The sequence below is a fragment of the Rhineura floridana genome, chromosome 8 (assembly GCF_030035675.1).
Source record: "Rhineura floridana isolate rRhiFlo1 chromosome 8, rRhiFlo1.hap2, whole genome shotgun sequence".
Classification (NCBI taxonomy): domain Eukaryota; kingdom Metazoa; phylum Chordata; class Lepidosauria; order Squamata; family Rhineuridae; genus Rhineura; species Rhineura floridana.
In genome coordinates this window covers 132494366-132513500 of record NC_084487.1, presented here as the reverse complement: position 1 = coordinate 132513500, position 19135 = coordinate 132494366, and the positions used below count along the sequence as shown (strand labels likewise).

At 40.7% G+C, this 19135-nt stretch overlaps 1 protein-coding gene across 8 annotated transcripts in view; it reads right to left on the bottom strand.

Annotated features, from left to right (window-relative positions):
- Window positions 1-19135, bottom strand: part of CRMP1 (collapsin response mediator protein 1) — a 124991-nt gene that overhangs the window by 54441 nt on the left and 51415 nt on the right. For all 8 annotated transcript variants that reach the window (XR_009757623.1, XR_009757624.1, XR_009757625.1 and 5 more), the window contains exon 7: window positions 1076-1144. Coding sequence is in view for 4 of the 8 variants with exons in the window: in XM_061582552.1 (XP_061438536.1) it covers window positions 1076-1144 (69 nt within the window). In the remaining 4 variants the exon portion in view is untranslated. The remainder of the gene's footprint in view (window positions 1-1075; window positions 1145-19135) is intronic.

The following is a 19135-nucleotide window of genomic DNA, read 5'->3' as shown; positions in this document are numbered from 1 at the left end:
CAGTGGGGTTTTATCCTGACAATGTTACAGCAACTTGTGGTTCACAGGTGGAGGCCAATGGTAAGGTAACTGTGTCCTTGATAGAGCCATCCACAACACAGGGGCTGAATGGAAGCAACATGTTTCAGTTTTTTATGTTTCTTACAAACATTTCCCAACTTAAAACCAAAGCCCCCTTACAATAATTGATTTTGAGTTCAGTGTTTCAAAATCAAATATCATACAGAACAAAATTACAATGTACCATTTGTAATTCAGTAATATGAGAGCATTGGTCAGGGGCCTGATTACTTTTGCAAGGCACTGTATTTTTATATTCTTGTCTTTTGCTGGGCCAGAACATTTTCATGAATTATTGTAAGTCTCAATGTACAAAGCAAACTTTAAATCAGAGATGAACAACCTGCAGCCCTCAGCTTAACTCCAAAAACTGTCTGCAAGTGACCAGTTCAGAATTCTGGCAAGAGTGATCTGTCCTCCCCCAGTAGTCTGCTGGGTGGGGAGGGAAGGAGAGAGAACAGGGTGACAGAAAGGAGGAAAGCAAAGACAAGGGCCCTGTCCAAGTTTGACTCTGGCCAGCATGTGGCCCTCAACAAATTACCTCAAAGGAATGTGACTCTCAACAGAACAAGGGTTTCCCACCCCTACTATTAAATTGTAATAATCGCTCACGATGCTACCTGAAAATGCTTATACAAAATCATAAAAAATTAAAATGATGTGTTCAAAGTGCACTGAGACAGAATTTAAGGAAGCCTATTAGTTTGCCATATCACAAGCAAATGTGTTTGTCACCAGAGCTATTCTTCATTAACAGTCTCATAAAAAGATTTATAAAAACATTTCTTCATTAACAGTCTCATAAAAATCAGTACAGTACTTGCAAATGATCAGCTTCAAGGCCACAGCTTAATTTTTTTAAAAAGCAAGGTTCTCTATATTTAAGGCATTTTTATCACAGAATGATAAAGACTGAAGTACTGGTGGATTTTCAGGTTTCTGTTGGTTTGGTTTGAAAAAACTGGGATACTTTTAATATACAGCTGGTAGAGCTCTTGAGCTAAACTGCTCTCACCTCTTCAGGTCTGCTCAAGGCATGCCCCTCAGGTCCAGTGATTCCCATCTCCAGCATACGTTTTTGTTCCTAAAAAGTTAATAGACAAAAGGTGATTGCCTATAGGTTACAAGTAAATCAATGGCTCTATCAAGAGTCACTTGTATATACTGCATTCAATCATGTCTGTCGGTTGTTATTGTGATCCTTATTTATTTTTGGCATTTAAATGATGCCCAATCAACAATGTATTCTGGATGCTTAACAAATTGTGAAAAGACTTGGCTATCCTAATCTGCTTTTAACTCCATTAGCTTGCTATTTTAACTATGTATTATGTTAAATGGATATTGTTTTATATTTTAAATTGTTTTTATGCTTTTAACTGTGAACTGCTTTGGGAGGGCCTTAGATCTGAAAAGCAGAACATACATAAATGATTGGTGAATACAGAGGCCTGCTTCAGTCTTCCACCACAACTAAAATGCACATGATTCCTGATAATTGTTGACTGCCTGGCAGAATTGTGAAAATATTGATCAACCTTTCTGAATGACACATCTGTTCCAAGGTCTCCCCTCTCACCTGTTTCACCAGTTAAGTTCTTCCTGGTTGCAAGGGTGGACATCTAGAGGGCAGATGGCACTTGAATTGTTTGCCACACAGGCCATTCTGGGATAGTGAAACAGTAAAGAACCTCTTTTTTGATACATCTACAACATCCACAAAGTGCTTCTTCCAAATGGCAAACAGCCTGGCAAATCTGGATTGTCTGTTCATGGGGAAGAAGTCAATCACTCTTATGAGTTTCCCATCTGTTGTAACAGACCAGTCTTTACTACACTTTGCTGCACATGCTCCCTACAGAGATTTAGGTTTACACTCCACTGTTCTTGTTCCAGATAATAGTTTAGCTTTTTCCATTAAGTTGCTACATTCATTTTATTCCACTTGCCCCATCATCACAGGTGGTGGTGGGCTATGCTGTGTGTGGGTGGTAGTGTGGGGTGTGCATGGGTCAGAAGGCCCAGTGACTAGCCAGATGCATCTTGTGTCACTTGATTCATGAGGTGGTGGGCTTTAGTGGGACATAAGGCAAAGGGCTCACCTTCCTGGAATCAGTCTCAGGCAGCTCAGCAACAAGGAGATCAATGCAGAAAGGAAGCATATTGGCCTTCTGAAGCCATGGCAGTGGCGGCAGAAGAGAATGAGGACAATAGAATAGTGAAGGTAAAAGTGGCAGCAGAGGTTGGCTGGTGATGGCTACAGCCCACGTGAAGAGACTGGCAGCACTGGGAGAGAGAGAATGAGGACAACACCAGCAATGAAGAATGTGCCTTCAGCCTGGGGGCTGTGTGAGACTATGGTCTAACAGGACACATGGCAAAGGCAACAATCTGGACCTTTTCTGTACTTTTGATACCAGACAAAATAAGGGTGGGCAGGAAGCCCAGCTGGGAGAGGGCTGTGAAGTCTTCGCCCGGGGCCAGTGATTCAGAAGGGGAAACCCTAAGGCATATGGCTCTCTTAAAAGAGAGACAGACACACATGGTACAAAGAGCTTTCTTGGGCCCCAAGAAAGTCAAAGATGAGGAGTTGGCAAAATGCTGCCCAAAGTCTATCATCTCCTCCTCTTTAGAGGTTGTGGTGGGGCCTGGAATGGCCAGGTTGCTGACCAGGACTGATACACTGGAATGAGCTAAGTAGCAAGAGAGGGCAAGCCCTAAAAAGAGGTAATGTCAAGATGTTTGAAAAGTTGCTTGACTTAGCAGTGAATATTGCTCCAGAAGAAAGGAGAAAGTGTATCTGGCACAGAGCCCATATGATAACAGCAGAATAACCAGGAGGGGGTCAACCCATCAGCTGTCTGTATGTCTTCCCATCTTACTATACGGGGGTGTTGAAAGTTTCCTACTCAAAGTTCTGAGGACTCTGCCAGAGATGATGAAATTCAGCCTTGCTTTGCACTGCTGGGGTCTTCAGCCAAATATAGCAGACATGCCAACAGCCACAGCAGCCCAGCAACCTCCAGCGTCATTTCAAGTGACCAACTCTAGATGAAGAACAGCACAATAGCACAGCCTACAATAACCCAGTGAAGCATAGGAGGTAGATCCTCTGCTCCTGTACCCCACCAGGAAGAGGAGTCCTGGGAAAAGTATAAGATCCCTACAGTGAGATGTTACACCCATGGGCAACCACCTCTTGCTGGCCATGATGGAGAAGATATGGCAGGACCAATATGTGGAAATATTCCCCATCCTGCTCCAGGAAGCCAGAAACCAAGATAAGAAAGAGAACAAGAACAAGAGAGAACAAGAGAAATACAGTATAAATATAACAACAGGAACTAGGTAAACCAGTTGTCAGGAATGAAAACACAATGGTGTTGTGCTGCAGGCTCAGCCATATCAGGGCTGTCTCTTGTCAGAGATACAATACACTAAGTGGTCATCCAGTCTATTAGTCCCAAATGGCTGCCTTACAGATCCAAGAGAGGGAACGAAGGCCAACGTTTGTCAAAAGTCACACAACTCCAGGCAATCTGGAAGTGCTCCCCTATTTTCTGGAATACTACCACAACCAGGAGGACATGGAATATCCTATATCAAGGGTCTCCAGTACACAGAATGTTTATGAATTTGCAATTGGTCAAGGGCCTGGAGAGTTTGGTTTGAGCACAGTTTGACAAGGAGATAGGCAAAGGCTGGATGGTGGGCCCCTTCAATACCTTTATGGCAGTAGGAGAACTGGGGTTGATATACCACTCGTCCTACTCTTACAAAGTACGATAATATAACTAAGGACATTATTTTCCTTGAGTTCTTCCTAATAGTTTAACTTTGAGCATCTGAGGCTGATAGCACACTATAAGGGGGGACAACTGCCCTTCTGAGATGAGATTGGCGGAACCTGATACAGGAGGGTAAATGTGCAGAGACTATTCTCATTTGTTTTATGAGAAACTAACCTGCTCCCACTTTCAGTGCTTTTAGCTAATGAATGAAGTCATAGCAATAGCTGACATTTGGGAAAGCAGATCTAACCAATTAGACAAAGGTGGCTGAGTGAAACATCCATTGTCTAGATTCCAAAGAAGGAACTTCTTGGTTTGTTTTTAAATTTTCTGCTGGTCTTCCCTGGTAGAGAAGTTATTGCTGCTTGATGAAAAACATTTCAGGTATTTAGGATTTTAGTATGGCTGTGGTTAGGGAGCAGTGCATCAACCAAAAAACACAAGGTAGCAGCAAAGACATTGCTGTAAACCACCCAGAGAGCTTTGGCTATGGGGCAGTATATAAATGTAATAAATAAATAAAGACATAGGTTCACTGTTTTTCTAACTTGGGTCTTATTTTCTCTCTCTCTCTCTCTCTCTCTCTCTCTCTCACACACACACACACACACACACACACACACACACTTTAAAAATAATTCTGCCAATGCTAATGCAGATAAAAGTCCCTAATTATTACACCCCTATTGTAGGGGGTAGGACTCTGGCACAGAGATTGTGGATTATACCAGCCCTGCAACTAACTCAGAATTGTTATACCCATTTTGCTAGCAGGATGTAGGTGTCAGAGCAGTGTACAGCAACCCTGAATTGTACAGCAATTCCAGTCTGCGTCTGTGTTAGAATTGCTTTTAATATGTTTTCTTTAATATGTTTTTAACCTTTTTTTTAAAAAAAGATGTTTTTAAAGCTTTTTAAAAAAATGTTTTTAACGTTTTGTTTTAATGTCTTTTTATGATGTTTTAAAGTGTTTTTAGCGTTTCTGTTTGCCGCCCTGGGCTCCTGCTGGGAGGAAGGGTGGGATATAAATCAAATAATTAATAAATAAATTGTAGTCCAGTAATTCTGACATGTTGGGCTCATTTAGGGAATGGAACCAGCATGGCACATTTTGAATTTTGAGCAAGTGGCACTGGTTACGAAATGGCTGCCATGGGGGCATGGCATTACCCCAAATTATAGAGTAGAGTCATTGCTGTTCCCCCATCCCCACAGCCCCAAACAACCTCAGGCTACTTATCATGATTGTGGGGATCACACAATATTGATTTCTCTCTCATACACACAAACAGTTTTGCTGTCTAATAACAGGGAGCATTTCCCAGTAAAAGAAAAAATATATAAGGTGACCACATCACACTCACTCTCTTATACATATGCACACATTCACCTCACACATACAGGCCATAGACACAAATACATCTCACTCACACACGCACACACTCCACATATACATCTCTCCCTCTTTCACACATATGCAGACCACATATTCGTACATATCTACGAGGCTGCCCTTGAGGTTGGTCCGGAAGTTACAGCTGGTGCAAAATGCAGTGGCGAGACTGCTCACTGGGGCAGGGTATCGCCAACATGTCACCCCACTGCTGAAAGAATTGCACGGGCTGCCCATTTGCTACTGGGCCAAGTTCAAGGTTCTAGTTCTGGTGTACAAAGCCCTATACAGCTTGGGACCAGGATACCTGAAATACCGTCTTATCCCTTAAATACCCAGACGATCACTGCGCTCTGCAGGTGAGGGCCTCCTGCAGATACCATCTTATCAGGACGTCCATTTTTCACAAGATAGGAAATGGACCTTTAGTGTGGTGGCACCAAGCCTGTGGAATTCCCTCCACTTAAATATTAGGCAGGTGCGATCTCCGTTATCTTTTCAGCGTCTATTGAAGACTTTCCTCTTTCAACAAGCCTTTTAAGTTAAGACCTATCCCAGTCTGTGTCTGTGTTGGAATTGCTTTTAATATATTTTTAAAAACCTTTTCCCCCCTAAACAATATGTTTTTTAACCCTTTTTATATAAGATGTTTTTAAAGCTTTTTTAAAGAATGTTTTTAAAGTTGTTTTGTTTTAATGTATTTTAAGGTCTGTTTTTATGATGTTTTAAAGTGTTTTTACTGCTTTTGTTTGCTGCCCTGGGCTCCTGCTGGGAGGAAGGGTGGGATATAAATAAAATAATAAATAAAATGAAATACCTCTCTCACATGCACACACACTTATCTCTTCCTCTCACACACATACCTACGCTTGCCCTCCCGCCCTCCCAATGTACATCTCTCCTTCTCTCTCCCAAGTGCCTCTCTCACACATGGGCGTCCACATGGGAAGGGGAAAGAGATTTTTAAAGGGGGGCAAAGTAAAATTCTAAAAGGGTGAAGCACACTAATTTCTCAGAAAAAAATAAGAATAATGGTATCTGTACATTTTGCTTCAAATTTCAGGTTCTAAAAATGATAAACAAAAAATTTAAAATAAAGCTTGGAATCTGAGGATTATGGTTCATCTCAGGACACCAAAGAAGGCCTTTGTGGGTCTGTGGCGCCTGTGGGTGCCAGGTTGGCAAAACTGATTTAGGGAAGCAATGTACAAGTGTGAAATTGATTGTAGCAGGCTGAAGTAAGAGCTGAATCAAGTGAAAGGAGACAGGAAAAGAATGGAAGTTTTCAGTGGTGAGTGAAATGATGTTGACTGGATGCGTGATCAGCCCTTAGATGATTAACAGGTCTACCTATTTAGAAACAACCATGTGTGTGTGTGTGTGTTAGACTTGCAATACAAGTTTCTAAGAGGCCAGATCCACCTAGGCTTCACCACCACGCAGTCATCAAATCTACTGGAAATGGCAGACCGGTTCTCTGTTGCTAGTTATGTATATTTGTTTGGAGAATTTACTTTGCCACCCTCTGGAAATGTGCATGTAGCAAGATGAACTTTTGATGTGACAATCTAACCATGGCACATGTAATTAGCACCCTCACCTCCAAGTCTCCATGGATAATGAGAATGGCCAGGGCATTTTGTCTTGCACACAATGCCTGTGTTTTAACATTCTGTCTTAGCAAGGCACCTACCCAGCCTAGACAATGGGATTGCCGATAATGTCTTGCATCTGTAATTAGAGGTGGAGTTGGGGTGGCAGCAAGTTTTCAGCCCACTGCATATCCATGATAGGTAGTTAACACAATTATGGCCCCTTTTCAAATCAGTTCTGCGTCTTGACCCTTTATTCCCTAGCTTGGGAGCAATCTAAGGATAGAATGTTCATTGCAAAATATTTGTTGAGACATACCTTGAAGCCTGAAAAGCTTCTTAGGTGTAAGACCAGCCTGCCAGGATTTTCCTTTAGAAAATTTATTTTCCGGACTTCCCGGAAGGAGTGCTGGCTGGTGATTGTCTCTGAGTGAGCTCTATCTCAGAGGAAGCTTATTTCAGTTAAAAGCCAGTCAAGAAGAATTTTTGACTGGCGTAAATGTTCTCCAAGATAAAAGGGGAACCGAAGAGATTATCCATGGAACTCCGTCGAGCTGTAGATTGCTAGATTTGATCAGGAATCCCCCTGAGATAAGAAGGCTTTTCTAGCAGCGGAAGACAGAGTCTGGATTTCCAACAGGCTGTGCTGAAAGTAAGCGAGACGTTTTTTTCTTTCTCTTTTAAAAACGTTTTTAACAAGCTAGCCTCCTTCTGTCTAAATCTTATCAATTAACTTAAATTACTATCGTAAAAGAGACTTGTTTACGAATCAGCAACTCAGAAACTTGGGTGAGTCACACTTTTTTCGTATTATACAAAGCTAAGGAAGAAGGGAGCAATTCAAAGAACCTGCTTTATTTTTTATGACAAAAAGCTGGCTTAAAGTTGGAATTACAAAGATTAAACGGATAAGAGGCAACTTATTAGATAAGATGATTTGATTATTTGAAGGAAATATATCTGAGAATATTTTATTTATTTATTTATTTATTTTTTGGATTAAAAAAATTTTTTTTTGAACGAATCTGCTGTTCGTGTATCTTACTAACTGCTGGATGCTGAGAACTGGATTTGTTTTACATTCCTGAATGTGCTGGAGATAAGAACTGTGTTGGTTAAACAGGCCTGGAATATTAACTTTTTTGTTGCTGGGAGAAAAGAAACTGTTTGCCTCTACATTGGCTAATAATAGAAAAGGTTTTTTTTTTCAAGAATGACAGCTAGGAAAGCAGCCAAAGTTTTGGAGCAAAGAGTTTCAATTGATACACAGGAAGGGATGGACATATTCCAGAAAATTATGGAGGGATTTAGTGATTTTAAACAAGAGTTGAAACAAGAGATGAAACAGGACAGACAACAACTTAAAGATTAATTTTGCAATATGAAAAAGGATTTTAAAGATTTACAAGATCACATTAAAACAGAAGTGGGTGAGATTAAAAATAACATTGGGCAATTAACACAGGATGTAAAAATGTTAAAGATAAGGTGCAAACCTTAGAGAATAGAATAGATATTACAAATATGGAATTGGAAAAAAATTTGGACTATATTGCTGTCATGGAACTTAGAGATAAAGAACATTGCTTGAGATTCCGTGCAATTCCTGAGGAAACAGGTGAAGATATCAGAGAGAAAATTGTTAATGTTTTGGCAAAATCCTTCGACAGGAACGAAGATCGGATGGAATTTGAAATAGACAAAGTTTATAGAATTAATTCCAGATATGCAACAATAAAAAAAATCCCAAGAGATGTGCTTGTTTATTTTTTAAAAAAGAGGACCAGAGATATGGTTTTGCAACATCATTTTAACAATGTCTTCAAAATTGACGGTAAAGAAATACAGGTGATGAAGGAAATTCCTGTTAGGCTTTTACGTAAGAGAAAAGATTACGCTTTCTTCACAGAAAAACTTAAACAATGTAAAATTCAATTTAGATGGGATGTTCCAGAGAGAGTGATTTTTACATTTAGACAACAGAAGTATCGATTAAATACTGTTCAAAAAGCAAGGGATTTCTTGAGAAAAGCTTCAAAAGACATGGAAGAAGATAAACTCAAAGATATGGATATAATTCCTGGGAAACAAAGTCAACAGAAACAGGTAGAGGAAGAAAAGGATGATGATGGATCCCTCTCATATCCGCAGGGTTGTTGGTTGTCCTCTCAGCCAACCCTCAGATCTCCAGTTGCTGCTTCTTAATGCCAGATCGGTACAAAATAAAACCTCCCTCATCCATGATTTGATTATGGATGAGGCAGCCAATCTGGCATGCATAACCGAGACCTGGGTAAGCGAGCAGGGTGGAGTTAGTCTCTCCCAGCTCTGCCCACCGGGGTATTTGGTTCAGCATCATGGGAGATCTGAGGGTCGGGGAGGTGGGGTTGCTGTGGTCTATAAGAGTTCCATCTCACTCACCAAGCACCATGTCCATGCAGTTACGGGTCTGAAGTGTTTACACCTTGTGTTGGGCCAGAGGGACAGACTGGGAATACTTTTGGTGTACCGCCCACCTTGCTGCCCAATGGCTTCCCTAACTGAGCTGACGGAAGTGGTTTCGGAGGTATTGTTGAGATCCCCCAGACTATTAGTACTGGGGGATGTCAACATCCATGCCGAGGCTTCTTTGTCTGGTGCGGCTCAGGACTTCATGGACGCCATGACAACCATGGGGCTGTCTCAACGTGTTAGTGGCCCAACACATACATCAGGGCATACTCTCGACCTTGTTTTTACTACTGGACATGGGGATAGTAATCTGGATGTGGGGAGTCTTACATCTCTCCCTTTGTCATGGTCAGATCACTGCTTGCTGAAGTTTAGACTTTCAGTGGCCTTTTCCCTCTGCAAGGGTGCGGGACCTATTAAAATGGTCCGCCCCCAGAGACTAATGAATCCTGATGCTTTTCAAAGGGCTCTGGGGGATTTTCCGGCTGATAGGACTGGTGCTCCTGTCGAAGCCCTGGCTAATCTGTGGAATGCAGAGATGACCCGGGCAGTGGACACGATCGCTCCTGCGCGCCCTCTCCTTTGTAGAGCTCATACAGCTCCTTGGTATACTCCGGAGCTAAGAGCGATGAAGCAAGATAGGAGACGGCTTGAGCGGAGTTGGAGACGAACTCACGACGAATGCAATTATGCGCTGGTTTGTGCTTCTACCAAGCGGTATGTAGGTGCAGTGAGGGCGGCGAAGAAACAACATTTCGCCGCCACTATTAAGGCATCTCTCTCCCGCCCAGCGGAGCTTTTTAGAGTTGTCCGAGGGCTACTCCACCCTGGCCCACAGGACATGGTAGATACATTGGTAGCCTGCTGTAATGAGTTTGCTAAGCACTTCCAGCATAAGATCTTATGCATTCGTCGGGACCTAGATTCCCATTTTATGACAGTTAGTCCTAATGAGGTGTCTGGAACACAGTCTAGTCATGTTTTGTTGGATGAGTTTCAGTCGGTTCAGTTCGAGGACGTGGACAAGGTGCTTGGACAGGTACGTGCAACCACTTCGGTACTTGATCCTTGCCCCTCTTGGCTTATAAAAACTAGCAAGGATGGAACAGCTGGCTGGGCCAAGGAAGTGATAAATTCCTCTTTACGAGAGGGAGTGGTCCCTGGCTGTCTGAAAGAAGCAGCGGTGAGACCACTCCTGAAAAAACCTTCCTTGGACCCAGAGGACTTTAACAACTATAGACCAGTGGCAAATGTTCCATTCTTGGGCAAGGTCTTGGAATGAGTGGTTGCTGACCAGCTCCAGGCGCTATTGGATGAAACTGATTATCTAGATCCATTTCAGTCGGGTTTCAGACCTGGTTTTGGCACTGAGACAGCCTTGGTTGCCCTGTGTGATGACCTATATCGGGAGAGAGACAGAGGGAGTGTAACTCTGTTGATTCTCCTTGATCTCTCAGCGGCTTTTGATACCATCGACCATGGTATCCTTCTGGAAAGACTTGCGGAGTTGGGTGTTGGAGGCACTGCTTGGCAGTGGTTCCGCTCCTACTTGGCGGGCCGTCTCCAGAAGATAATACTTGGGAACATTGCTTGACCCCGTGGGTTCTCCAATATGGGGTCCCGCAGGGTTCGGTCTTGTGTACCATGCTCTTTAATATCTATATGAAGCCGTTGGGTGCAGTCATCCGGAGTTTTGGAGTGCGTTGTCATCAGTACGCTGATGACACGCAGCTCTACTTCTCCTTTTCATCTTCTTCAGGTGAGGCGGTCAATGTGCTGAACCGTTGTCTGGACGCGACAATGGACTGGATGAGAACTAACAAACTGAGACTCAATCCGGATAAGACTGAGATGCTGCTGGTGGATAGTTTCTCTGGTCAGATGGTGGATACATACCCTGTCCTGGATGGGGTTACACTCCCCCTAAAGGATCAGGTTCGTAGTTTGGGAGTCGTTTTAGACTCTTCCCTATCACTCGAGGCCCATGTAGCCTCGGTGGCACGGAATGCGTTTTACCAACTTCGGTTGGTAGCCCAGCTACGTCCCTATCTGAGTAAGGAGGACCTTACATCAGTGGTTCATGCTCTGGTAACCTCACGTTTGGACTACTGCAACGCGCTCTACGTAGGGCTACCTCTGAAGATGGTTCGGAAGCTACAGCTAGTGCAAAATACGGCGGCCAGACTGCTAACAAGAACTAAGCGGTCTGAGCATATAACACCTGTTCTGGCTCGCCTGCACTGGCTTCCAATATGCTACCGGGCCAGATTCAAAGTGTTGGTATTAACCTATAAAGCCTTATACGGCGCGGGACCACGATACCTGCAGGAATGCCTCTCCCGTTATGAACCGGCTCGTACACTACGGTCTACTACGAAGGCCCTCCTCCGGGTCCCGACCCATAGGGAGGCCCAGAGGGTAGTAACAAGATCTAGGGCCTTCTCAGTGGTGGCCCCCGAATTGTGGAATAGTCTCCCAGAGGAGGTACGCCTGGCGCCGACACTATTATCTTTTCAGCGCCAGGTTAAAACCTTTCTCTTCTCTGAGGCATTTTAATCTAAGTTATTTATGTAAATGTTGTAATTGGTATTTTAGATGATGTACTTTTATATTTGTTATATTGATCTTGTAATTTTATTATTGCATATGTTTCTATGTTTGCCGCCCAGAGAGCTGTTTGCTAGTCGGGCGGGATATAAGCTGAATAAAATAAATAAAAAATAAATAAAGGGAGCAACAGGCACAGACTTTTCTAAAATACATGCTTAAAAATGGATTACAAATATCTAGCTTGGAATATAAATGGAGCTAATTCGTCGCAGAAGAGAAAGTATTTCATTATTTGAAAAAAGTAAAATTGGATATAATTTGTTTACAAGAAACTCATATTAAGAAGAAAGATTCGAAATATTTAATTTGTAAAAATTTGGGTGAAGAATTTATTTCGGCAGGATTCAAAAAAAAAATGGTGTGGTTCTTTATATTAATTCACAATTGTCTCCTAAATTGATGTTATTGGATGATAGTGGCAGATTTGTGGGAGTTGAAATCACCATTCAGGGTACAAAAATTTTGATAGTGGGCATTTATGCTCCTAATGAAGATAAAACAAGGTTTTATACTGGACTTATGGAAAAATTATCAGAGTTTGCATATGATCATTGGTGTGTCATGGGGTAACTTCACCAAAAATGGATAGACTTTCTGAGAAAAATATTAAAGAGACATAGGGCAAATTGCCGAAGACCTGTTTCGAATTGATGGAAAATTTAGAATTGGTGGGTGCTTGGAGATATATAAATGACAATGCAAAGGAATTTACTTATTTTTCAGAAAGACATAAAACATTTTCGAGGATTGATATGATTTGGATGTCTAAAAATTTAGTGAAAGATATTTCCAAGATGGATGTGTTACCAAAAACCTTTTCGGATCATAATCCAGTGATATTGACTTTAAAAAAAAAAAATCTTGGATTTAGATGGAGACTAAATGAATCTTTATTACAGAATGATAAAATAGTGCAGGAATGTAAGAAGAAATTAAAATAGTTTTTTGAACACAATTTACATAAAGGAACAGATGAAAATATTGTTTGGGATACAAGTAAAGCATTTATGAGGGGATATTTTATTAAATGTAATTCTGAATTAAAAAAAGAAACAACAGAAAATGCAATTGATCTTGGAAGAAATAAAACAAAAAGAGGAAGAATTGAAAAAGAATCCAACTAAAGCTTCTATTGTAAATCAAATTAAAATGTTACAGAAACAAGTGTCAATGTTGACAGTTAGAGAAATTGAAAGGAAATTAAATTTTGCTAAACAAAGGACTTTTGAATTTGCAAATAAACCGGGGAAATTGCTAGCATATAAATTAAGAAAAGAACGACAAAAAAATCTTATTTTAAAGATACAAGAAGGAGATGAGATGTTGACAGACAATTTAAAAATCCAAAGGGTTTTCCATCAATATTATTCAACTTTGTACAAGTGTCAGGAAATTCCCTCAGAAAAAATAGAAGAGTATATATCCAAACAGAATTTGCCTAAAATTACAGATCTTCAGAGACAAGCTATTAATGGTCCTATTACGTCAAGAGAAATATCTGAGGCTATAAGTAAAATTAAATTAGGAAAGGCGCCAGGACCGGATGGACTATCAGCAATGTATTACAAATGCTTGGAGGAGGAACTTTTGCTACCTTTACAGTATACAATGAATTCTATTTTACAAGAGGGGAAGATACCGGATAGCTGGAAAAATGCCAATATAACATTAATACCTAAAGAGGAGCAGGATTTAACTAAAACAAAAAATTATCGGCCAATATCTTTACTGAATAATGACTACAAAATTTTTACAATTATTTTGGCTGAAAGAATGAAAATAATATTGCAACAATTTATTCAGGAAGATCAAGCGAGGTTTTTACCTAAAAGACAATTACGTGATAACGTCAGGAATGTTTTGAATGTGTTGGAATATCTAGAACAACAAAATGACATACAAGCTGCTTTGATTTTCTTGGATGCTGAGAAAGCATTTGATAACTTGAATTGGAAATTTATGTTTAAGGTTCTAGAGCAAATGGACTTTGGAGATAATTTTATAAAATGGATCAGATCAATTTATACATCACAGAAGGCACAGATAATTGCTTCCTATTTGCTTCCGGGCGAGATTCAAGGTGCTGGTTTTGAGCTATAAAGCCTTACACGGCGTGGGACCTCAATACCTTGTGGAACGCCTCTCTCGCTATGAACCTACCCGTCCACTTCGTTCAGAATCTAAGGCCCTCCTCCAGGTACCAACCCATCCGGAAGCCCGGAGGGTGGTTACGAGATCTAGGGCCTTTTCTGTGGTGGCCCCTGAGTTCTCCAATATGGGGTCCCGCAGGGTTCGGTCTTGTGTACCATGCTCTTTAATATCTATATGAAGCCGTTGGGTGCAGTCATCCGGAGTTTTGGAGTGCGTTGTCATCAGTACGCTGATGACACGCAGCTCTACTTCTCCTTTTCATCTTCTTCAGGTGAGGCGGTCAATGTGCTGAACCGTTGTCTGGACGCGACAATGGACTGGATGAGAACTAACAAACTGAGACTCAATCCGGATAAGACTGAGATGCTGGTGGTGGATAGTTTCTCTGGTCAGATGGTGGATACATACCCTGTCCTGGATGGGGTTACACTCCCCCTAAAGGATCAGGTTCGTAGTTTGGGAGTCGTTTTAGACTCTTCCCTATCACTCGAGGCCCATGTAGCCTCGGTGGCACGGAATGCGTTTTACCAACTTCGGTTGGTAGCCCAGCTACGTCCCTATCTGAGTAAGGAGGACTTTACATCAGTGGTTCATGCTCTGGTAACCTCACGTTTGGACTACTGCAACGCGCTCTACGTAGGGCTACCTCTGAAGATGGTTCGGAAGCTACAGCTAGTGCAAAATACGGCGGCCAGACTGCTAACAAGAACTAAGCGGTCTGAGCATATAACACCTGTTCTGGCTCGCCTGCACTGGCTTCCAATATGCTACCAGGCCAGATTCAAAGTGTTGGTATTAACCTATAAAGCCTTATACGGCGCGGGACCACGATACCTGCAGGAATGCCTCTCCCGTTATGAACCGGCTCGTACACTACGGTCTACTACGAAGGCCCTCCTCCGGGTCCCGACCCATAGGGAGGCCCAGAGGGTAGTAACAAGATCTAGGGCCTTCTCAGTGGTGGCCCCCGAATTGTGGAATAGTCTCCCAGAGGAGGTACGCCTGGCGCCGACACTATTATCTTTTCAGCGCCAGGTTAAAACCTTTCTCTTCTCTGAGGCATTTTAATCTAAGTTATTTATGTAAATGTTGTAATTGGTATTTTAGATGATGTACTTTTATATTTGTTATATTGATCTTGTAATTTTATTATTGCATATGTTTCTATGTTTGCCGCCCAGAGAGCTGTTTGCTAGTCGGGTGGGATATAAGCTGAATAAAATAAATAAAAAATAAATAAAGGGAGCAACAGGCACAGACTTTTCTAAAATACATGCTTAAAAATGGATTACAAATATCTAGCTTGGAATATAAATGGAGCTAATTCGTCGCAGAAGAGAAAGTATTTCATTATTTGAAAAAAGTAAAATTGGATATAATTTGTTTACAAGAAACTCATATTAAGAAGAAAGATTCGAAATATTTAATTTGTAAAAATTTGGGTGAAGAATTTATTTCGGCAGGATTCAAAAAAAAAATGGTGTGGTTCTTTATATTAATTCACAATTGTCTCCTAAATTGATGTTATTGGATGATAGTGGCAGATTTGTGGGAGTTGAAATCACCATTCAGGGTACAAAAATTTTGATAGTGGGCATTTATGCTCCTAATGAAGATAAAACAAGGTTTTATACTGGACTTATGGAAAAATTATCAGAGTTTGCATATGATCATTGGTGTGTCATGGGGTAACTTCACCAAAAATGGATAGACTTTCTGAGAAAAATATTAAAGAGACATAGGGCAAATTGCCGAAGACCTGTTTCGAATTGATGGAAAATTTAGAATTGGTGGGTGCTTGGAGATATATAAATGACAATGCAAAGGAATTTACTTATTTTTCAGAAAGACATAAAACATTTTCGAGGATTGATATGATTTGGATGTCTAAAAATTTAGTGAAAGATATTTCCAAGATGGATGTGTTACCAAAAACCTTTTCGGATCATAATCCAGTGATATTGACTTTAAAAAAAAAAAATCTTGGATTTAGATGGAGACTAAATGAATCTTTATTACAGAATGATAAAATAGTGCAGGAATGTAAGAAGAAATTAAAATAGTTTTTTGAACACAATTTACATAAAGGAACAGATGAAAATATTGTTTGGGATACAAGTAAAGCATTTATGAGGGGATATTTTATTAAATGTAATTCTGAATTAAAAAAAGAAACAACAGAAAATGCAATTGATCTTGGAAGAAATAAAACAAAAAGAGGAAGAATTGAAAAAGAATCCAACTAAAGCTTCTATTGTAAATCAAATTAAAATGTTACAGAAACAAGTGTCAATGTTGACAGTTAGAGAAATTGAAAGGAAATTAAATTTTGCTAAACAAAGGACTTTTGAATTTGCAAATAAACCGGGGAAATTGCTAGCATATAAATTAAGAAAAGAACGACAAAAAAATCTTATTTTAAAGATACAAGAAGGAGATGAGATGTTGACAGACAATTTAAAAATCCAAAGGGTTTTCCATCAATATTATTCAACTTTGTACAAGTGTCAGGAAATTCCCTCAGAAAAAATAGAAGAGTATATATCCAAACAGAATTTGCCTAAAATTACAGATCTTCAGAGACAAGCTATTAATGGTCCTATTACGTCAAGAGAAATATCTGAGGCTATAAGTAAAATTAAATTAGGAAAGGCGCCAGGACCGGATGGACTATCAGCAATGTATTACAAATGCTTGGAGGAGGAACTTTTGCTACCTTTACAGTATACAATGAATTCTATTTTACAAGAGGGGAAGATACCGGATAGCTGGAAAAATGCCAATATAACATTAATACCTAAAGAGGAGCAGGATTTAACTAAAACAAAAAATTATCGGCCAATATCTTTACTGAATAATGACTACAAAATTTTTACAATTATTTTGGCTGAAAGAATGAAAATAATATTGCAACAATTTATTCAGGAAGATCAAGCGAGGTTTTTACCTAAAAGACAATTACGTGATAACGTCAGGAATGTTTTGAATGTGTTGGAATATCTAGAACAACAAAATGACATACAAGCTGCTTTGATTTTCTTGGATGCTGAGAAAGCATTTGATAACTTGAATTGGAAATTTATGTTTAAGGTTCTAGAGCAAATGGACTTTGGAGATAATTTTATAAAATGGATCAGATCAATTTATACATCACAGAAGGCACAGATAATTGCTTCCTATTTGCTTCCGGGCGAGATTCAAGGTGCTGGTTTTGAGCTATAAAGCCTTACACGGCGTGGGACCTCAATACCTTGTGGAACGCCTCTCTCGCTATGAACCTACCCGTCCACTTCGTTCAGAATCTAAGGCCCTCCTCCAGGTACCAACCCATCCGGAAGCCCGGAGGGTGGTTACGAGATCTAGGGCCTTTTCTGTGGTGGCCCCTGAGTTCTCCAATATGGGGTCCCGCAGGGTTCGGTCTTGTGTACCATGCTCTTTAATATCTATATGAAGCCGTTGGGTGCAGTCATCCGGAGTTTTGGAGTGCGTTGTCATCAGTACGCTGATGACACGCAGCTCTACTTCTCCTTTTCATCTTCTTCAGGTGAGGCGGTCAATGTGCTGAACCGTTGTCTGGACGCGACAATGGACTGGATGAGAACTAACAAACTGAGACTCAATCCGGATAAGACTGAGATGCTGGTGGTGGATAGTTTCTCTGGTCAGATGGTGGATACATACCCTGTCCTGGATGGGGTTACACTCCCCCTAAAGGATCAGGTTCGTAGTTTGGGAGTCGTTTTAGACTCTTCCCTATCACTCGAGGCCCATGTAGCCTCGGTGGCACGGAATGCGTTTTACCAACTTCGGTTGGTAGCCCAGCTACGTCCCTATCTGAGTAAGGAGGACTTTACATCAGTGGTTCATGCTCTGGTAACCTCACGTTTGGACTACTGCAACGCGCTCTACGTAGGGCTACCTCTGAAGATGGTTCGGAAGCTACAGCTAGTGCAAAATACGGCGGCCAGACTGCTAACAAGAACTAAGCGGTCTGAGCATATAACACCTGTTCTGGCTCGCCTGCACTGGCTTCCAATATGCTACCAGGCCAGATTCAAAGTGTTGGTATTAACCTATAAAGCCTTATACGGCGCGGGACCACGATACCTGCAGGAATGCCTCTCCCGTTATGAACCGGCTCGTACACTACGGTCTACTACGAAGGCCCTCCTCCGGGTCCCGACCCATAGGGAGGCCCAGAGGGTAGTAACAAGATCTAGGGCCTTCTCAGTGGTGGCCCCCGAATTGTGGAATAGTCTCCCAGAGGAGGTACGCCTGGCGCCGACACTATTATCTTTTCAGCGCCAGGTTAAAACCTTTCTCTTCTCTGAGGCATTTTAATCTAAGTTATTTATGTAAATGTTGTAATTGGTATTTTAGATGATGTACTTTTATATTTGTTATATTGATCTTGTAATTTTATTATTGCATATGTTTCTATGTTTGCCGCCCAGAGAGCTGTTTGCTAGTCGGGTGGGATATAAGCTGAATAAAATAAATAAAAAATAAATAAAGGGAGCAACAGGCACAGACTTTTCTAAAATACATGCTTAAAAATGGATTACAAATATCTAGCTTGGAATATAAATGGAGCTAATTCGTCGCAGAAGAGAAAGTATTTCATTATTTGAAAAAAGTAAAATTGGATATAATTTGTTTACAAGAAACTCATATTAAGAAGAAAGATTCGAAATATTTAATTTGTAAAAATTTGGGTGAAGAATTTATTTCGGCAGGATTCAAAAAAAAAATGGTGTGGTTCTTTATATTAATTCACAATTGTCTCCTAAATTGATGTTATTGGATGATAGTGGCAGATTTGTGGGAGTTGAAATCACCATTCAGGGTACAAAAATTTTGATAGTGGGCATTTATGCTCCTAATGAAGATAAAACAAGGTTTTATACTGGACTTATGGAAAAATTATCAGAGTTTGCATATGATCATTGGTGTGTCATGGGGTAACTTCACCAAAAATGGATAGACTTTCTGAGAAAAATATTAAAGAGACATAGGGCAAATTGCCGAAGACCTGTTTCGAATTGATGGAAAATTTAGAATTGGTGGGTGCTTGGAGATATATAAAT